General features: G+C 35.3%; 1 protein-coding gene across 1 annotated transcript in view; it reads right to left on the bottom strand.

Moving 5' to 3' along the window:
- LOC145679156 (uncharacterized) overlaps positions 1 to 23029 on the bottom strand; it is a 163901-nt gene that overhangs the window by 37009 nt on the left and 103863 nt on the right. Inside the window, exons 4-6 of the mRNA XM_081749749.1 lie at positions 19019 to 19286; positions 12954 to 13076; positions 6648 to 7081 (exon numbers count right to left, since the gene is read on the bottom strand). Of these exons, the coding sequence (XP_081605875.1) occupies positions 6648 to 7081; positions 12954 to 13076; positions 19019 to 19286 (825 nt within the window). The remainder of the gene's footprint in view (positions 1 to 6647; positions 7082 to 12953; positions 13077 to 19018; positions 19287 to 23029) is intronic.

The following is a 23029-nucleotide window of genomic DNA, read 5'->3' as shown; positions in this document are numbered from 1 at the left end:
TTATAAAACTCCACTATAAGAGTATTTGTACAAAAATACTATACAATTTGTTTTCCATTTCAAAAGGGTGAGTAAAAGGTAGTCTTTGACCGTAAGGTCGCAGACAGGATCTCCAACAGAGCCCCGAAGCAGGCAAAGTGGAGTGGAATTAGGTTCCCAAAGCTCCGAAGCAAGCAGTGGGTAGGTTAGATGGCCAACAGAGCCCCGAAGCAGGCAAAGTGGCAGAGGTTTGGATTCCCAGACAGAGCCCCGAAGCAGGCAAAGCCAGGAGAAAAGATAGGCGTAGTCCCGTAGCAGACTAGAGGCCCTGGGATAGGTTACTCCTAAAGTCCCGAAGCAGACAGTAGGAGGGTCACCAGAAAACTGGTGTCGAGTTGCCTTCGTCCATCCAATTTATAGGGTCCTTTTGGGTGGCGGTGGCGCTGCTGCTCCGATGTTGTCTTCTGCTCCGTGGGAGGGGCTAGAAGCCATCGTCTGCATGTGATTACAGGTCCCTCTGGTGGAAGATCCTCTTACCGAACCATGTGGTGTTGTTTGTAAACATTGAAGCGTGGAACTGCTTGTTTACGACATCACATAGGATATTACACCCCCCTGGATTGTTTAAAAAATAAGCCGAAGGGTTATTTTTCTTTATATGAGGGTTGGCAACACTGAGGTATCACACACAAAAAAAAGCACTAAAACATTAATAACACTTGCAACACACACAAAAAAAAATCACTTTTCGGAGCAGTAATAAGGTAGCGGAAGAAAGCACTAAACAGTTAGTCCCTAATCACAGGCAGGATCGGTGAATTTTAATATGTCACTTCATTTCCCTCGAGGTAGGGCTGTTTTAAGCTTTGGCTTAATACACATATAGTAGTTCACTTATAGTGAGTGGTGTTGGAGCGTGCACTGTCGGCTGCTCCATGGTTAAAATATTGGTATTAAATGTGTCCATCGGAATTGGAGGAGATATTTCTAAGCGAGGCGTTTTGGATATTTTTGGTAACGAGCGAAGACGGATATATAATGTATATAAAATTATAAGAGTTAGGAGTAATAAAAAAGCTACTATTGACACTGAGATATAAAGATAATTTATATTGGAAAGTTCTGATCCGAACGGCGTGATTTCTTGGTCACCCTGTATAAGGTGTAAAATTTCTAAAATATATGCGTGAAAGATATGTATTTCAATAAAATAATCCAATTTTAAATGCCAATGATGATGATAATGGTAGTCCTGAATTCCTGGTCATCCTGTATAAAGTAAGACTGATCCTGACTTATGGAACATCCTGTACAATATTTATGTTGCATAATGTCATTGACAATATGTAGTTCACAGAGGAAAGAGAAAAATTATCGATGAAAATGTAGAATTATATTAGCTGTCCTTGTAAAAGATCATTTGCCTTTTAAATGCGGAAATGCTAACGTCGGCATTCTTTCCATTAAGTTGCAGAATAATGATTCAGCTTTTTATAAAACAAAGAGGAAATGAACGTTTGTATCGTTATGAAAAGTGTTTTTTTTTCTGAAGTTGTCTTTGTATTTCTTTCTTCCTAGTGTGATTACTGCATTTTTTTTTTCGCTCGTGTAGAAAATAATAAAAAAGTTATTTATCCTGTTCTATGTCTTGTAATTCTTGATAAAATGGCTTGATTCGGTCTATGAAGATTTCTTGTATTTTCTTCCGAAAAGAATTTGGAAATTCTATCTTATAAAGGTTAGGATTCAGTCTATCCAGTATTTGAACGGGTCCAACATAGGATGCTGAAAAACTTTCCGGCACTCCTATTTGCCGATTAGGAAAGTAGACCAGTACTTTTTGTCCCTTTTCAAATTGAGTTTGTCGGTGCCTGCTATCGAAATACTTTTTCTGCTTATTATAGCTAGCGATCAAGTTATTCTGTACACTCTCACGTATTTTATTCAAATGTTCTTTGTTGACACATAATGTTGGAGTTGACGCTAACGCAATATCAGAGATGGTCTTTGGTTCAAATCCATACATGAGGAAAAAAGATGAATATTTAGTTCCGGCTTGCACGAATGTATTGATTGCGAATGTAATATATGGTATCAGCTTTGGCCAAAGATTTTGATTCTCCTGTACAAAAAATTTAAGAGCATTCTGTATTATTCTGTGGAATGTTTCCACTACACCCAGATTTTTGTGGTTATACGCTGGACAAAATTTAAATTCAAAATTGTAGAATTTTGCTAAGTTTTGCAGTCTCTTAGCGTTATGTACAGGGTGTCTATCCAAATATAAATATGAAAAAGGTCCAAATTTGAGTATGATGTCATGTATAAGAAATTGTTCAATTTCTTCCGCTGTTATGTTGTCCACAACCTTGGTCACACAATATCTTGTGGACATTTCTATGGCCACTAATATGTGTTTAAACTGTCCATTTCCCACTGTTATTTTTCCAATAGAATCATATTGCCAAGCTGTTGCGATCGGTTTAGGTGGGTGATGGAGTAATTGGCCCGCTGGTTTAGCTGGTAACTTCTTTAGTTTTTGACAAAGATTGCATGTCTTTATTCTATTGGCTATGTAAGCTTTCATGTTAGGAAAATAGTATTTCCTAAGCGCCGACTGGTATGTCTTGGTGTAACCAAAGTGTGGTGCCATTGGGTTGTTATGAATAGCCTCGAACCATTTGCCTAGTAAAGATTTTGGTACGCAAAGTAAATACAGCAGTCCTAATTGCGGGTGTTTTTGAGTTCTATATAATAATCCATTTTTAAGAGAAAAATATTTCGCCGCACGGAGTGTAGATAATTTGCTAGGTTCTTTATTTTCCAAAACAGTAATGATGTCCGAAAATGAAGGGTCCTTCCTTTGTTCATCTGCTAAATTAGGTAACATAATGGACTGGTCAATTTGAAAAGTGTGCTCTAAAGAATGTGAAGCAAAAACTTTAGCGTCTTCTGTGTCGGAGAAGTTATTAACTTCTTGATTCTCGTCCTTTTGTATATCTTGTTTGTCTTCTAAGCGGCTAAAAATGTCTGCGGGATGCTGTTGACTTTTAATGTGCTGTATCTCAAAATTGTAATCTGCCAAAAATATTTTATAACGACTAAATTTTCCGACTTTGTCCGGTTGGGTAGTGAGTGAAGTCAAACATTTCTTGAAGGTTCTCTTCTACATATGCTACAGGTGTGTTCTTTGCTAGTGTTACCGGCCTGTTTGTAGGATTCGATATTAATAGAGTGAGGTTATTTTTAGGTACTTTGGTAGGCAATGTTTGCAGACCATGCCTGTCTAATAAATTCTCTAATGGAGAAATAAAAAAATGTTTGTGTTTCGTCTGCTGATTTTTAATACTAATAGGTAAAAAGAAATGTGTCCTGGCAGGTATGGTAACCTTTCGTGTTGTAAAAACATCAGCCAACTTGTGCTGTTTTATTGTATGCATAGCGTTAGCAGATAATTTTTCCTGGGTATCAATTTCAATTGGATACTGCGGAGGCCGTGGTTTCTTGTATACTGACAACATGTTATTCTTTAAGTCAATTTTGGTCTGTAATCGATTTAGAATGTCTTCACCGAATAAAGGCAAAAAATCTCCATGTTCTAAAATTCTGAAATAATGAGAAAATGTTGTTGAGCCAATTCTGAACTTAATCAAAGCTATATAGCGTAAATTTACGACGGAATTCTCAATTCCTCGTAGATTAGTGCTAAAAGAAATCAATTTTGTGTTTGGTGGAAGCCAATTTTTAGGCCAAAGACTCAATGAACTGCCAGTGTCTATGATTACAGGATACTTTTCTTTATTAATTGTCACATTTATTAATAATTTATGTTCCTGATTTAACATTTTAATGTTCTCCCTTCTATCTGATAACGGAGCTACTGCATAAAGTGATGTATTTGCCAATTTTTGTAGTTCACTTCTTTCCTGGTTCTCGGCCCTCAGAACATGTTCTTGAGAGGGTGTGTCCTGGGGCCCCCCTATGCGTTTCCCTGCTGATTGTTCTTATAACATGTACTGGAATAATGACCTTTCTTATAGCACGTACCGCATACTGTAACTGTTTCCGGCCTAGGATTATTATTATTATTATTATTATTATTATTATTATTATTATTATTATTATTATTATTATTATTATTATTTTTAGAACTGTTCTTATTTCCATTTTTCTGCCGATTTTGATCACCATTATTTGTACTTTTCGACCTATAATTGTTACGTCCACCTCTTCTAAATTGTGAGTTCTTAATGGCATTTTGAGCTACAAGAAGAGATAGTTCAGCCATTTGATTTGCTAATTTAGTGAAATCTAATGAATTACTTGCACTGGAATTAATAGATGTACTAGGCGCGGGGGGTTCGGGAGGGGGATTCGGATTAGCCACTTGGGGGGAAGGATTTGGAGTTATCTGATTTTGTGATGCACCCTGTAGCTGTGGTGCTGAAGGTGTAGGAAAATTTGGAGCTAGTTGCTGGTATTGATTCCAACTAGGTGTTGGGTTACATAATGGATAGGTCAGTTGTTGCTGATGCACAGGGAAGGAAGCGCCAGCGATTGCTGATGAATGTAAACTGCTGACTGGTGTATTCTGATCGCAGAGTGAATAAAATGCCTGTTGTAATTCCACATAATCACGTTTCTTCATTAGGTCATTTGCTTTCTCAAGATTGTGTAAATGCGTTTGTAAGGCGTGAACAGTTGTAAATGTTTCTAACGCTATCTTTTGCAAAAAAGTTTTCTTTAAACCTAAGGATAAATAATTTATTTTCTGCTCCTCGGTGGCCTGAGGTAGAACTTGTCTAATGACCCTTAATTTTCTGAGAAAATATGCATCTATAGGCTCGTTTTCACCTTGTTGGACTTGAAAAATTTCGAATTCCGCTCGATATGCCGGTAATCTTGGTCTACTCAGTGCAACTAATTTATCTTTTAATTGTTCATAATTAAGCGCGTCTAACTGATTCTGGGCCTTTAACTGTAGGACTAAATCAAGTGCTACATCTTGTAAGTACATAGGTAATAGTTCTTTCTTTTTCTGTTCATTCCACGAATGCAACAATGCCAGATGGTCAAAAAGCATAAAAAATCTATCGGGGTCCTCCGTAACGTGTCCCGAATACTTAGTGAGGTGTGGTATATTAAAAGAAGGGCGCGAATTCTGCTCCATATTGGTACCGTCCTCCGGGAAAGTGTTCTTTCCAGTTCTAGTTTGAGGCATGCACTAAAATAAAGTCAAGTCTGATTCACTAATTGTACACTATAGAAAATCACATACCTTTGAAAAAAATAGTTCACTTCCAGTTAATAAGGATACTGACCGGTAGGGGAGTATTCAGATCGATACTGAGCCGGTCAAAGCCTCTACCATGTTAAACTTTGTGTATTTTCGTCTCATATAAGGAAGAGGTAGAGCATTTAATAAAAAGAGTGTCCGGAATCGACTCCCACTACCAGTTTTTATTATAAAACTCCACTATAAGAGTATTTGTACAAAAATACTATACAATTTTTTTTCCATTTCAAAAGGGTGAGTAAAAGGTAGTCTTTGACCGTAAGGTCGCAGACAGGATCTCCAACAGAGCCCCGAAGCAGGCAAAGTGGAGTGGAATTAGGTTCCCAAAGCTCCGAAGCAAGCAGTGGGTAGGTTAGATGGCCAACAGAGCCCCGAAGCAGGCAAAGTGGCAGAGGTTTGGATTCCCAGACAGAGCCCCGAAGCAGGCAAAGCCAGGAGAAAGGATAGGCGTAGTCCCGTAGCAGACTAGAGGCCCTGGGATAGGTTATTCCTAAAGTCCCGAAGCAGACAGTAGGAGGGTCACCAGAAAACTGGTGTCGAGTTGCCTTCGTCCATCCAATTTATAGGGTCCTTTTGGGTGGCGGTGGCGCTGCTGCTCCGATGTTGTCTTCTGCTCCGTGGGAGGGGCTAGAAGCCATCGTCTGCATGTGATTACAGGTCCCTCTGGTGGAAGATCCTCTTACCGAACCATGTGGTGTTGTTTGTAAACATTGAAGCGTGGAACTGCTTGTTTACGACATCACATAGGATATTACAATATTTTTTAAAACTAGTTTTCTTTTAGGCAGTTACATTATAGACGTTGCGAATATGTAATGGCAGACGACCTTCTTTAAATACCTATATTTATTGAAAGAAAGGTTATCAAGAACTGCAACGATATAATCGTGTAACTTCTTTTAGGTATTTGTCACTTTTGACTGACCTTGAATGTTCAATTACTCAATCATTTTTCCGGAAGACAGTCCAGAACCTACCGATACACTTGGTATATTAAGTTCCTAGGAAATAATGTGTGATTTATAATAAGCCAATGTACCAGCTACTGTATGTTTATTACCATCTCCACAGAGTTCATTAACATTGCAGAAATATAATTCTTATTAACTGTTTTCCTATGTAAATTATAATCTATCTATTAAAAAAATAAATTGGCATAGCCTTTGTGTAAGAACATGTAATTCTCTTTTCTTTCTCTTTTGCGCAATTACAAAACACTAATCGAAAAGAAAATCTTTTAGTTTCTATGTGCTTTCTTAGTTAAAATATACACTATAAATACCTAGTGTGTACGTTATTTACAAACCACACAACATAACCAAGACAACACAGTATCATTTATAATTACGAAACAAGTTTAAACTTAAAATACATTAATAAGTTTCTATAAGCCACTCTCTTTTCATCACTCAAGAAGTCTAAAGCTAAATCATTGACATCATCCACAGTTGTTTCAAATTTACTCCAGTCGAAAAAATTCAGAGACCCTTTACTTGAAATATCTTTGAAATCAATAAAATCTGCTCCGAATCTAAAAATCAAGTTCACAAAACTCTCAATCTTTCGTTCGATGTCTTTGGTCACTGATGTTTCATCTTCCTGGTGACTCTGGAGGCACTGGATCAGTTCGGCGCCCTTTTCCTGCAAACCACACAGAAGAGCAATTTTACTTTCTAACGACTGAATAGATGAACTAAGTAAAATACTTTTATCCATATTCCATTGTGTAGTACATTCGTGGTTCTCTGTGGCCTTATAATCTTTGAGACACCAGAAGCAGCGGCGGTTTCTCCACCCCGGAAAATGCTGAAAATGTAATAAAATCTATGAGTTACAATATTTCTGAATAAAATCGATTTTGTTTTAAATATACAAGGGCAGTTCAACTAACTCCGGACTAATGCTATAAAATACATAGGGATTATATACCACCTATTCTTGCTTGTCCTCTTCAAACTAATTTCATGTTGAACCCAACGTTGTCATCATTTCTGAGAGCAGTCCTGGAACGTCTGTTGTGGAATGCGCCGGAGTTCCCTCGTCGTGTTACTCTGGAAGTCCTGGATCATGACAAATTGTTTCCCTTTTAGAGTGGACTTCATTTAGGGAACAGAAAAAAAATCACACGGAGAAAAATTCGGTGGATACGGGACACTATGAATAACTTTCTCATGAAGGCGAATAGCATTCCTGAAGTAAGTGTGACACGAAGAATTTTTATAGTTAAACGCCGCTATCCAAATTCCCGCTTCTCCGGTCGTTTACAATGATCGGAATTGTGCAACCATTGTAGCACAGCTGTGTCGATCTCCTTATCGTCAATTTGATCATGTAGAATAAATTTCTGATACACTATTAAGAATACTCAATTTTAAAAGTCAATCAATGATTTCAGATCGGACATGTTTGAATTTTTGATTCTGAAACCTAGGTGACTTCCCTTGGGATGATATTACCTTGAGGTTTGGGTTCATAATGTAAATATGTGACTTTTTCTCTTTAATCATGCTGGCCAAGAATATCAGATTGTTGGTTGCTGTTTCCTGTAGTTTCTGCTGATGATGGCATTAGTCCTATTTTACTTGTGATTATAAAAGTAGAAAAAATGTAAAATTACTTTATACTGCACCTTTGAAGATTTAGTGTTCAGCGTTTTATCTGTCTTCAGTGATAAAGTAATGTTATGAAGTACAGTGTTATCTGAAGCAAAACTCCTAATACGTCATGTGTTCAAAAATTAAGCATAATTAATGCTCGTTTACACTACATGCAGTATTAATCCTAAACAAACTTTACCGCTGGTACAATTTGAAATATTTCGTGCACGACGGAACGCCGCTTTTGCGTTCGTTACTTCTCGTGCGGCCAAAATCATTAATTCATTAGTACATTCAATAACAACAATTAAATATTGAATGTACTGTGTTTGTGCTTTTGAAAGTAAAATCATAATAATTTCAAAATCAAATTCTTTTATTTAATACGAAATGAAATATTAAAACCTAGTCTTAGTTCAGTTTAAGATTTTTTTAAGTGACGTATTTATTTAGTTTTATTTTGAGGTGAGTGATGTGTTAGGAATTGTATGATGTTTATTTGCATGTTAATGTTAAGTTGTTTTAATATGTTGAATTATCTTGACGCCGTGAAGTAAATGTTTGTTTGTTTTTTTCGTTGGCATTAGGGCATAATTCATAGATGCAGTGAGTAATTAAATTCTTGAATTTCCGAGGTTATGTGGGATAGTATCCAGATTCGAACCCGGGACATACCGCAAATATTTATGTTACATTCTTTAGACATTGAAAATAACGGCTTAGTTACAGTTTTCGGTTAAAAAAAAGATTATTAATTTCACTTCATCTATTCAGGAACCGAACCCAGAAGTCGTCTTCCGTTGGTGGTATCGTTCTTTTGAGTGTACTTTAATGGTTCAAACTAGACGGGAATCATCGATACGAACCACAGAAACGTCATAAATATTAAAAGCTACAAAATTTTGAATGATACAAAATAGTACGTCTTTGTAGGCGTTTTCACAATTTATGAAATTTTAACATAGATTTAATGTTTCATTCCATCCATTTGACAATCCCATATGGATCACACAAAACATAGCCCGCAATCACGTTTCAGTTAACGCTGCCCGAGTTGCGATGAGTGATAACAATAGGACGTCAAGATGAGATGAGAAATGAACAACCCTTGTATACCATACAGTATTTCATCGCTTTTACACTTTTTAAAGGACTAGACGGAAATGGGTAGGGGAAAGTCGTCTGGTATCGGACAGCGGGTGGTATCGGACAAAAGCAGTTTTCGTTATTTCCTGGTTAAGGCAGCACCTATCAAGCATACAGTGAGTTGATCGGAATGAATTAGCCAAACCCACGCCACAGTGGATTTGTCCGATGAACGGTGTATCTAGTGCTTCAAGGTTTTAGTATTTTTGCGAGTGATCAGGTGCATGGAGATAGATTTGTGTGGCTTTAACTTGTCACAAAGTAAATGTATTGATATATTGTTGCTATCACAGCATTTATTAGGGTGCATATATATTATAATTTAGGCGTATAGTTGCATTCATGTTGTTACAAGCCGGTAGATAGCCATTCATAAGTTGGAAGTCTTTCGGCTGGTATCGGACAAAATGGAATCGCGTGATATCGGACAAAACACTGGTAAGTAAACTTGACGTTTTTTAATAGTTTCTGTTTTTCAAGAAACCATGGGGAAAATACGTGGCAATTTGGATGAAGAAAATATGAAGTCGGCCATGGACAAAGTTATTTCCAAAGAAACACATGCGACCAGTGCTAGATATGATGTTCCTTAGAGCACATTAGGAGATCGTGTCGAAAAACTGTCGGAAGGGAAGAAGACAACAGCTAAGCCTCGCTGCTCGGATAACAAAGGCACATTTAGGAGAACGTGACCAAGAAGAAATACTATACAATCATGTAAAGGCTTTGTATAGTTAACTAGTCTCACTAAGAATACCAGAAGTTTTAAAACTAGTTTACAAACTTGCTGAAAAACTAAACATGATAATCTGTGGGGAGTCTTGATGATTGGATACAGCGCAATATATGTAAACATTTGGTCCATGAACAATATGCAAATTTTGAAGGCAGACAGTTTTATCATTGTCATTTGTGTCAGAATAAAAAATAACAACTCTTGATGAGACTAAGAATTTTAATATCGATTTTTACTTTTATTTTAGGCTGTATTTCAAGCGTAGTAAAACTGTATTTTGTGTATAAGAACTCCTGTAAGTAAACATCTAATATTTGCAATTTGTTATGTTATTAAATTACCTCAAAAGACTAATTCTCTATAGTTTTATGTTTGTCCGATACCACCCTCCACTTTTTAAGAACACTAATTTCTGTTACCTTTGATTTTTTACAAAAATATATATTATTAGTTTTTACCTGTCCAATCACCTTTAACATGTTGTGTGTAAGATACCAAGGTATCATTTTGTGCATTAAGTAATTTGATATAGCTATTTTTCAGCCTGACAAACTAAAAAAAGCTAAGGTGTCCGATACCAGATGACCTTCCCCTATAAACGAAGGGAAAGTGTAAAGAACATGTTATTATGTATGAACATGTAACATGCTTATTACACATGTTAAAAAGTGGCCATGCTTCGATAAATTTCTAATTGCGCTTTTCATACTAATTTGAGGATGCTGAATCCAACGAAGTTATTTTTAAAAGTTCAATCAAGAACTCATTTTTAAACATTCAATCATGAAGTCAACGAGTAAAATGGACTCAAGTTAGGTTCTTTGAATTACCGCTTATAACATTAACACGCTTTGATACATTTCTCTACCTCTATTTTTTATAGGTCTATTTTGCTAATTTAAGGATAATGAGTCCATCGGAACTGGCTTCAAACACATCCATCCGTGTACTCATAAGAAAAATGACTGGATATTCATGTTTATTTATATTCCATACTTGACGTTACTTTTCTTGTGACCGTTAGTTCCGTTGGATTCAGCATTATCAAATTAGTGTAAAAATACTAATTGTAATTCGATCCAAGAGTAGGCAGTTTTTACACACTACTACGTTACTAGTACACTACTACTAGTAATTTACGGATGCACACTAATATGACAGTTTTTTATTCTGATACATATAGTAACCATCCTGCATTAACTTTCGATTTTGATTAACTTAAACTTTCTTTTATTCCTACGAAAACTTCGAAAAGTGGCGAATCGGTATGGGTGAGAGAGGAGAGCGCAAAAGCCGATTCCCCCGTGACTTAATTCTATTGATATGTAATATCACACTGAATGTGGAATATCACACTAGTCTCATACGTAACCTTCAAATATAGTCGCTACTGAAAACCAATTAATGTACCTCAACATTAATAGTAGGATAGAAATGTTTATAGAACGATACTCGAGTCAACCAATCAATTCAAATTGAAGAAACAATATATTGAACGTTTAAATAGTCGCTGAACAAGAATTACATATAACAGTTCAACAAAATGATATATTTAATTGTTAAAGCAGGCAACGATTTTGACCCAGTTGAATTCTTAAAATACTGACTAATCAAATGTATTTTCTGTTCTGCCCCGTAAGGAGCTATCTTGTTCGCAATACTATGCCTGATAATATGGCAGAAATCTTATTGTTTCAAATATTAAGCCTGCAAAATCTACCGGCAGTTACAGAAGGTATTTTAGACAAATACTAACATAACTAGCCTTATAGAAAGAGAAAAGGAATTACTTACATAATTTTCTGCCTTATTAATCTAATGCAGGTTTCAAGCAGGACAAGCACCTCCAACGAGATTTTATACATATTCGTCTTTTCTAACTTTCATATACGTATTTTATCACTTAAATATTACTCGTAATTATTATATATAATAATCCTAATTCAATTTAGATTTCAGTTATTAGACTATGACAATGCCCTACATAACTACAGTAATGGAAATTTCTTTTCTCCCAGGGAACATTCCAGCACAACTATGAGCGCCAATAGAGCAGTGCTCGTAGTTTGAAGGAAATGTGCCTAATCTAGGGAAATTTCGTAAGTAAATTTAGCAAAAATTGAAAAAAGAATTTTCATCCATAAAACATGAATATTCAGGGAAATTCTCGTGCTGACTGATTGGCCAATAGAAATGCTTTAATATTTCTTTTTTTTTTTCAGAAATAAACCAATACAATACTAATATATATATATATATATATGGTTAACAGTTAATCATATCACATAATTTCTGTCAGGAATTGGACACTTCACAAACTAGAGACGGGATGCATTTGCTCAGTAGTAAAGCGTTCAACTCTGGTGCGTGGGGTTCCTGGTTCGATCCCAGCTAGCACCAAGTGAACTTTGTGGTGGACAAACACTGTGTCCGTGAGTTTTCTCGGGGTTCTCCCGTTTCCTTCCACTTCATTCATTCCACAATTGCATTCACTTCCCATCATCACCTTTTCCTTTTGCCTAGCCGGTATATGCGTGGGACGTAAAACAGAAAGATTTTATTTCATTTACAAACTACAGTGCGAGTGGTCCCGGGTTCAATTCCCGGCAGGGACATTTCAGATCAGCTACCCTGAATGAAGTTTTCCTGGGTTTTCTTCACTCACACCAGGCAAATGCCCGGATGGTAACTTATAGGTCCCAGGCCATTTCCTTCCTTCCTTTTCCCCGAATAGTGTGCTCACTGAGGAACGTCATCCCTCAAACGTGACGAGCTAAATGGCCTTAGATGCCGAAAACCCAATAATCTAAAATCTAAATCATTTACAAACTAGGGAAAATTTGATAAGAAAAGGGAAAATCTTGTCAGTTGAGGGAAATTTTCTTAAATAAACCTACGGACACTGCTATTGAGGGAGCCTGTCAGTTGCAAATGATGGTAGAAGCACAGACGACAAAAATAATACCAGAATCGAAAAAGCTTTTTCGGTGCACAACAAAATGCTCAAGATATTAATTTAAACACTACGAAATCAGTAACTAATGATCATAGATTAAATGTTACAGTACGTTGACGGATGGACATAGCCATTTTATAAGACTTTTCACAGTTGTGTATAACACACTTTCGAAGTCGAATAAAACAAAATATCAAACACATATATTTTAATAACCCATGTAAAGAAAGAATAAAAACATACCCAATAATGTACACTATTATTGTCGTCATTATATTCTGCACTATTGAGCCATTTACTATATACCTTAAACATTCTCGCATCCCACAAGTATCGTTGAAGGCATTCCTTATGCGTGAGCAAGTCCTGGAAGAAACAAATACGTAATTTGTAATTTATGAATTATTAAAATTATAGCAAATTCAGAATAATCACAGAACTAAATTGTTATAGTGCATTTAGAAAATAATTATAAAGTATAATGAATGTAGTAATGAAGGTCTGTTGATGCTGATATATGTAAGTTACATTAATCACTTTTTTCTAAAGTATCGGCATTGGTTTTATTCCCATGTTGCTAGATTTACTGGTATAATCATTCTTTTTTGCATTAACTCTATCTCGGTTTTTGTCCGTTTTATTCATTACGTCTGACTCATTTGCAATCATGATGATAAAAGAATTTTTGGGCCTTTTTGTAGTTGAAATATTTTGAAAGAGTTCTCTAAATAGTTATTCTATATAGTTTTCTTCCTTCTCTGGTCCTTTCTTTCTTGTTTTCGTACATTGAGTTGTTTCTTTCAAAGAAGTGGATATTTAACTATTAAGATGCTAGAGAGTCTTATATTGGACTGCTCATTAAATATAAATTGTCACATACAGATGAGAGTCTTTGTGACTATTCTATGATTATTTAGTTCTTATGGCTTGGTATGTATCAGCAGTTATAACTCTCAATTTACCCTTTTGCTCCTCTTTACTAATTTTCAGGGCTACGGGCAAAGCAACTGACTATCCTACTTCTGCTCTGCTGGTTTAACGGGTCGCCACTTAGCTCTGCTAGGAAAATGGCGCAGATCACATGACCATCCATCAGTGAGACATACAGACCCGTGACCCGGCTCATGAGATCCAGAGACGAAACATCTTCATACACATGGAAAGTATGCATTAGGCTCGTATATGACTTTAACGAACACGATTCTCTCTTCTCACTAAATCTATAGTTTCCTTTCTCTTTTAGGTGTGTATCCTCTCTCTCTCTTTCTCTTTCTCTCTCTCTCTCTCTCTCTCTCTGTGTGTGTCAAAGCGTTGTACTGAAAGAAAACTACAAGTATAAAATTCTGAGAATGACAAGAAAGAAAAACTGGATAGCTTGCTTATAACAGATAATCATAATTGAAATCAATGAGCATGTAAAACTTGTGCAGAAGATAAGAGATGCCCTCGAGCCCAGACAGTGTTTTGTTAAATCCTTTTTCTATAATCTGTGTTTGAAACCACTTCTTTACTCTTCAACATGGAAAGACGAATAAGTATTAAATTATGTTTGAAACAGTCAAGACATTGTACGTTGAATAAGAAATATCATTGCAGGAATCAGACACCTGACAATTGGAGTTCAAGTTATGGTCATCGTTATTTCCTTACAAAATTTTCCAGGAATGCTGTAGAGTTGATATTTCTGCTGCTTCTGGTCATCTGGTTTGTGTGAGTTGCTGAGTCTGTCTGGATTTCAGAAGCGAGACTCAGACACTGATGACCTGGACAAAAGTCGTGGTTCTAGTGCCACAGATGAGTGACCCGGCAACTATTAAGCCATACAATCGCTACTGCTATAATTACATAAATAATGGAAGTACCTTTGAGTTAAATACACATACAAGCATTAAAATGAAATGATTATATCACGAAGATATACAAAAGGATCCAAAATATTTTAAAGAAAAGAAGAAGAAGAAACAAAAATAATGTAATCTACTCTAACATTCTTCTGGGAATAGCATATAAATGAGCATAAAGTAGGACACAATAGACTACAAGGATTGATAGTGCTGCAAAAGAGGAGTGGACAACCATCATATAATGAAATATAGTCATCATGCAAGGCCTGTATTAACAAGAAAAAAGAGTTGTTAAAATCGTACGAAAAATTAACGTTTTCGAATTTTGCTGTTTTAATGAGTTCGTTACATGGGTTATTTGTTCTATTTGTTTCCACGTAACTTTCCCGGAAATAACTGTAATTAAATAAATAAAACCTTTGATATTGCACATATGTTTTCTTTATTTCAACTTTTTAAGACGTTTCAAAGGTAACTGACTGCCATTATCATCATTGTTTCATTAAGTTAGTATTTCATTAACTGCACAATTATTATGATATAATTTGCAATGGTTTCATAATTTAATTCAGGTTTATAATTTACGTGATAATATCTTGAATAGAAAAATTTTTAAGTGAAATTAAGAATATTTTAGCACAATAAAGAAAACGTGAAGAAAAAGAAAAGGAATAATAATAATAGATCTTAATAATAATAATAATAATAATAATCATAATAATAATAATAATAATAATAATAATAATAATAATAATAATAATAATAATAATAATTTTGTATAAAATTGTAAATATAACAATACCTGATTGTAACATATTAAAGTATAAAATTTTAGTACAACTATTAAAATTATATCTCAATTATTGTACAAAATTAATGCAACACTTATGATAAAGGCAGTCAGTTGCCTTTGAAACGTCTGAAACAAAGGTAAAATACTGTATATAAAACACGAATAAGATACTAATTTTTTCCTTATTATATTATCGACGGTGTTAAGGTAAAACGTCGTAAGCCTCATTTCCAACCTTTTTCAGGAGACGAAAAAACAACCTCTAACTTCCATTTACATCCTTGCAAGACACAAGTATAAAAAGTGGTTCATTTGCCTTAATAATACACACAAGCTTACAATATTTTTCTCACCTATGGCCTGACATATAATTAGCTAAATAATGTAAAAATCCACATTTTCATTTTTTTGAGAGTTACAACCTTTTACTTTAACACCGTCGATTTGTTATTCTATTAAATATAATTCATTGTTAATTTTAACATATATCTACGTGTACTTGTTTCATAGGAAATGATTGAAGCAAGACAATTCTTTCATAAGTTTTCATTTAGACTCATTCCTATTCTTTAAAAAAACGACACAAAAGTACGATGTAGTGAGCGGAAAAAATAATATATGTAGAACATTTGAATAATTGAAAGTACTGAACAGAGTAGCAAATACTAATACATTATATCATTTATATTTAACGATCCGAAATCATTTCTTTTTAAATTTATTGCCATTTAAAGGTATAAAACAAAAACAAACCTAGGGCAAAATATCATCAATATGATATACTCGTATTGAAATTAAATAATACTTTACGAGATATCATTAATAAGTCAGGTAGCTGTCCCTCATATCCAAACCTTCTTGTATAATAATTCATGAAGAAAAGTACATGCAATTATCTATGTGTCTGTGTTTCGGGTACTGATAAATTTGACAGTTTCAAGGTTTTAGACTAGAAAGTGTCGGAAGGCTCTTGGAACGGCTATGTCTGTCTATCCGTTCGTCTGTCAGTAGACTGGTATGAGAGCCATAAGGGTAAGAGATATAAAGAAGCGGTTTCTTGCAATCCATTCAACGACCTTTGAATAGGTTCCATCTTCTCCAATAATCTATTATCCAAATCGGATGTGGTTGAAATGAGTCATTCTGGTTTCAACGTTTTTCTCTGTATAAGAAAAATGGTAATAGATAGCGACAAACTGTTCTTTGAAATCGATTCAGCGCCTTAAGGGAACGTGCCATCACTATCCACAACACTTTACAAAAACCGGTAGTGGTTCAAAGCGATTTCTGCAACCCATTCAGTGTTCCAAGAATAGGTTCCATATCCTAAACTAACCGTCTATTCAAACAGGAGATGGAAAAAATCAACCATTTCCAGTTTCAATGTTAATCGCAATAGAACAAAAACGATACTAAACTGCGAGTTCTTTATACTCAATTCAGGGTCTTAAGAGAATATATCAACACCACCTGCAATACTCTACGAACATCGGGAGATTTCCGATTTTAATCTTGATTGCCGTAGAAGAAACACTATAATAGATAGCTACAATCTGTTCAATATCTCAAGAGAACAGATCTCCATCACTTGCAACACTACCAAAACTAGAAGTACTAGAAATTTATCAATACTTTCAGTTTCAATGCTGTTTTTCATAAAGCAAAACCAGTAAGGGATATCAAAAACCGGTTTCTGACACAAATTCAGCGTCCCAAGGATGATTTTTGTTTCGACTTTTATATATCTACTAAAACCAGAAGTGATGAAAATCTACGGCTTTTAATTACAATACTGATTGCATAATGTATAAAACAGAAATAGCTAATAACAAGCATTTTTATATGGATTAATTACCGCAAGAATATGGTTCATCCCTGATTTTATTCCTCTACTGCAACGGAAGTGATAGGTATCAATTACTACTTCCGATCTTAATGTTAATCTCCAAAGTAAAAAAAACAGTAAGAGATGCTGAGTAATGCCTTTTTGATATGAATTTAGCGTCCTAAGAACAGATTCTATCTTCGATCTTATTCCTCCATTGTAACTAGTAATTATGCATAGACTACTTCAAGTTTCTGTATTGAATTTGTATAGTTTGGAAGTTTACTGTAGTTTCACACTGTGAAATGAAACTCAATTTTTTGATACATTTATTTTAATATAAAGGTGTGACAACCTAGCATTGTACATTTTCTATTTATACAAGTATAATAATAATAATAATAATAATAATAATGGTTAGTTCAGGTATATTTATGTGTATCAGGTAGAGACCTGCACGGGCCGAATTTTTCGGCCCGAGCCCAATCCAGCCCAAATGTACCTAGGCCCGGCCCAGCCTGGACTCAAAAAGTTTTGGAGATTTTCGACCCAAGCTCAGCTCGGCCCGATAAGTTTTTTTTTTAAATTCTTGGGCTAAGCCCGGCCCGGGCCCGATAAAGTTTAAAAGTTTCTGGCCGACCCCGGCTCGATAATTTTTTTAAAAATTTAGCTCGAGCCCCAATCTTTCTCAAAATTTAGTATTAAACTTGACCTAACCCTCTGAAACATTTTCTAAACTCTGGTTCACAACCTGACGCTTGCCACCTGAATGGTACCATTGCCTCCTAGAACTTTGCCTGTCATGGAGAGAACAAAAACTCCATTCCTGTAACAAAAATCTAACTTAATTGATTTTTAGCATAAAGTGAAGATGGCAATATTGTTTAGCGACAGGCAAAACTTTCCCACCCCTTTCTTGTCATATTTTGAGTTCAGTGAAGGTCAAGGTCAGAGCTCAATTTACCGCGCAATGCCTGTAATTCTCTTACTGAAAGTGGAGCAGCTAAGTAACACAAACTGTAAATAGCTATTGCATTCTTTGTAACATTTTACACTGGCACACTTCTTCAACGTTTGGCTTTATTACAATTATCGTTTAACAAAAGTTAATAATTATTAAAGAATTGCAGTTAATCGGCCCCAGCCCGTCCCGACCTGAAGAGAAATCAGTGTCGGCCCGCCCAAGCCCGGCCGAGCCCAAAGAAATAACAGAGTCGGCCCGCCCAAGCCTGGCCCGTGCAGGTCTCTAGTATTTGCGAATATCTGATAACACATATTCTAGCTAACTTTTAGTTATATTTAACGTTTCTTCCCCATTCAAGGAACAAAGAATTTGTTATACAGAGTAAAGTTGAGAATAGCCAAAAAAAAGTTATTAGAAAATCTACTGAAAGTGTTTGTTGTACAGTACAGATTGTCTCAAGACTAATAAACTGCAAAGTGTGAAGTATATAAAAATCCTCCAGCCTAATTTTGCCTTGATATTCCATCAAAAGAAATGTAAACACTTTCAAATTCATGCTTTTTGGTCGGTTCTCTCCTGCTTATTATTATTACTTTAAAAATAGTTTTTCATCAAACTAAAAATCACGAATTAGTAAGGAAACAACAGAATAGTAATAAGTATAATGACGATAGAAATAAATATAAAATTTCATAGTATATGTTTATATTATATGATACATTTTAAGACATCTTAAGCTATAAGTGCCTGTGGTCATTTTGTATATCGTAGTGATTTTTTAAAGTCATAACCATTCTAAGTTTGCTTACTAACATAATTTATAGGCAAAATTTAAGGCGCAGATGCAAAAAACAAACCTAACTGATAGCATTGTATACATACCTCGCTGCAACCAGGTACTCGTGAGAAGTCTACTTTGCTTTCAAGCATACCCCAGTCTCTTTCTGTAAAAGTGGAAAGCCTAATATACCTTTCATCAGAAAAATATGTTTTTACGACAGTACGGTCCGATGTGTAGTTTTTTAATCCACTGTTCCACTCTAATCCACTAATGTGCAATGAACAATCAATATCTCTTCGTTGTGCAAAGTTAGCAATGATTTTTGCGCACAATTCACATGGACACTTACTTATATACATTGCTATTTTTCTGGAATGATGAATAGAAAATGTCTATTATTCAGTATAGAAGTTATGTTTTCATGTTATTTATAGAAAATAATATTAAAATTACATTGTGTTTTAAAAAAATAAAATTGTAATTGTCGATTAAATATTTTATCTAGGTAGTACGCGTAAATCATTTAATAGGTAATGAAAGGAGAACAATAGATAGAAATGCAGAGATCTTATTAAACGCTTGCAGGGACATGGGTTTGGAAGTAAATGCAGAGAAAACTAAATACATGGAAGTGCGTCGGGACCGGAATACAGCAAATTATGGATGCGTTAAAATATTAAATAATACTTTTAATAAAGTGGATAGTTTCAAATATCTAGGATCAATATTAACAGAGGAAAATCATATTCACGGAGAAATTAAATGTCGACTAAAAGCAGGGAATTCGTGTTACTATTCGGTTCAAAATCTCTTGTCGTCGCGAATTCTGTCGAGGAATTTGAAGCTTAAAATATTCAAAACGATAATCATGGCTGTTGTTTTGTATGTCTGCGAAACATGGCCACTTACTCTGAGGGAAGAACATAGACTGAAAGTATTTGAGAACAAGATCCTGAGACGAATATTCGGACCCAAGAGGAACGGGAATGGGGAATGGCGGAAACTTCATAACAAGGAACTACATAATTTATATGGTTTACCCAACATTGTTAGGGTCGTCAAGTCTAGGAGGCTTAGATGGGCGGGTCATGTAGCTAGAATGGAAGAAAGCAGAAACGCTTTCAAAGTCTTCACTGGAAGACCAATCGGAAAACGACCATTAGGAAGACCTAGGCGCAGATGGGAGGACAATATTAAGATGGATCTCGTAGAGATTAGAATACAAAGTAGAAACTGGATGCAGTTAGCTAAGGATAGAAGTCAGTGGAGAGCTTTTGTGAACGCGGCATTGAACCTCCGGGTTCCATAGGCCATAGAGTTAGTTAGTTATTTAGTACGCTTAAATCATTCTGTATGTATGCTTCATACATTAAGACACTTAACTGGATTTTGCACTTAGGAAAGGAATAAATTTCATTAAGTTGGGATATAAGATTATATTTACTACAAAAGATAAATTTCCGGTCATCGATATTCATTTCAAAGGAGAATGGGGGTCTTTAGATTTCGTATTGTAGGACGAGATTGGGTTTTGTTCACTTATGAAGTAATAAACTGCATTAATTTTCAATCAAAGTCAGATTTATTACAAGACTTTAATTTCCATAAACCCTTGTATTACAAGACTTTAATTTCCATTAAGTCTATCTCCGGCCATTGATATCGATTTGAAAGGAGAATCGGTTCTTTACAGTTTATATTGTGGTACTTAGGCTCATAGTCCTTCAGAACGAGATTTAAGAAAAGATGAATGATTCTCTTATCTTTGATTGGTCTTCGTTTGCGGTTTGCTTCTTTCAGTTTGAAAATCTCTTCCATAGGAAAGGGCAATACGTGTAAATGTTGGATGTTTTCGTGTTTTGAACTGTTCTTTTATATTACTGAAAGAATTTTGAGGTCATGGTTTCTTTTTATTTTATACAAATTTATCTTTAAAATTACTTTCTGATCTTTTACCGGAAACCCATCATGTGTATTATATAAATTTTGAGAAAAGAATTGAACGCCTTTATTTATTTTGAGGTTATTTAATGTGTGTGGGAGTCTTTTTCTTTCAACAGAAAATTAAGCACGGTAAGAGGTCTATTTTGGTATTAAACTTTTGGTCTTGTTGGAAGTTGAACAGTTTTGTACAAAACATAATGTTTTTTTTTTCAATGTTATTTCATCATTTCTAACAAAGGCAGGAAAACTGTTATGTTTTTAAGTAAGGTGAAATTGTAGTAAATTTTTTCTCAGTGGTTTTGAGTATTGATGCTATTATGGTGGGTAAATACCTTATTGCTTAGTCTTGTAACTGGAGAATAACAACGTCGCTTGGAATAATAATTGAAGATGAAACTTTTGACTTTCGGAAGAATATATACAGTACGTTGTACGGAAACAGAAGACTGAAAGAAGACCGACTCTTGGACATCAATGGAGGGGGAATCCGTATGTATTTGTAAGAAATTAGATGTGTTGAGAAGATTGGTTTTCTTTCTTTTCCATAACTATTGAGATGTTTGCTTCGATTTTTTATTCTACTTTTGTGAAAGCCTAAAGTTTTTATCTTTATAAGAATCTTCGTGATCAGTGAGGAAAATGAATATATTTATTTAAACAACATAGTTGTACTGGCTTGACTTTTTTCTTAAGTAAAAATTGCGGAAAAGGAAAAAGTCAACAATATTGATACCGTGACGTCCCTACGCCAAGAACGAACCTCACTTGAAACATTGTTTTTAGTGCTGGGAAAAAAGTTATGTGCCCAACTTAGCGCTACGCTTCTCGAACCAAACAATTTGACAGTTAACTTCAGGTATCCTCAGAAACTACTGAACAGACTACACAACTACTGAACAGAAACTTTTATATTTCATTTGATTTGATTTAATTTTTCAGTATCCCTTTCAGCAGCAAGGTTATACGAGACATGGGCTTACAGCTTTATGTGGGATCAGAATCACTGAGCTCCCTCTGGAATCGAATCCTGGTCTTCCATACCAAAGGGAGGTACGCCAACCGCTTAGACACTAAGGGGCTCTAACCGTTTCTTCTAGTCATTGGTTGATTAGATTTGAGTTGATTTTAAGTTCTATGAGAATTGCCTTTGGAAAATGCGTCAATGACTGAATCTTGAAAAGGGTACGTCGCTATATTCGATGAATTGTGGGTGTACCGTCCAGACTGCAGTAAACAAGAGGCATTATGTACAGAGACAAAGGTGCAAAGTGCGTCACAAAATGGATCCAAACATGGTTAATCTAAAGTGTTCATAATGACTGCTGCCTAGTGTTATTGAAGCAAACTGAAGATTTACAGGGTGAACAAGAACTGCAAAATCAATTTGAAGTAATACCAGTAGAAAATTCTGAGCCCTATCTACAAGCACAAACTGCCAGATATGTAAGTAAATAAGATCAACATGATCCGCAATCAATCAACGCAAAGCTTCATAAGATCTTAAGATGGTTCCTCGCACTTTACAATGATATGAAGAATACTACTGGAACGCGGACTATAACTTGTAAGTCGATGCCTGTGAAATCTTCAGACACAATTGAAGACTTTGGGGCAAAACCCCGTCAAGTCCAAAATGTGAAAATGTAAAGGATATAGATTCACAAGGGTTTCTCTTCATCCGATTTTCTTCAAACTGGCACATATATACTAGATCGAAAATAAAAAAACACGTATTCTTTTGTTTCTTTCGGAAAATATGTTAAGGGGGGCAAAGGCGACTTGATTGAAAGGAACACATTAAAGAAACGAAATTGTGCCGATGGAAAGATGACTTCAAAGTATTAAATATTCTACGGGTTTTGTCGTTTTTGCGAGAAAAGGGTTACACAGGCAATGCCCCCTTCGAAATGACAAAGAACTCCGCAAACTCTGTACGGTAATTGGATTTCGGTGGAATTGCTTGAAACAGTGATATGTTGCATATATGGTGGTCTTGGGAAAAAGTCTCAATGAGCACAACCACATATCACCAACCGTATGGCCACTACACGGCCACTTTTTTGAAAACAGCCGAAGATAACGACATTCTGGATTTCAGTAAAGATGACTGAAACCTTGATATGTTGTAGCTATTGTGATCCTGAAAAAAGTCTTAATGTGCATAACCA

Source organism: Thermobia domestica, chromosome 1 (genome assembly GCF_964235325.1).
Source record: "Thermobia domestica chromosome 1, izTheDome1.hap1.1, whole genome shotgun sequence".
Classification (NCBI taxonomy): domain Eukaryota; kingdom Metazoa; phylum Arthropoda; class Insecta; order Zygentoma; family Lepismatidae; genus Thermobia; species Thermobia domestica.
Note: the sequence above shows the minus strand (reverse complement) of the source record. Positions and strands in the feature narration are given on the sequence as shown.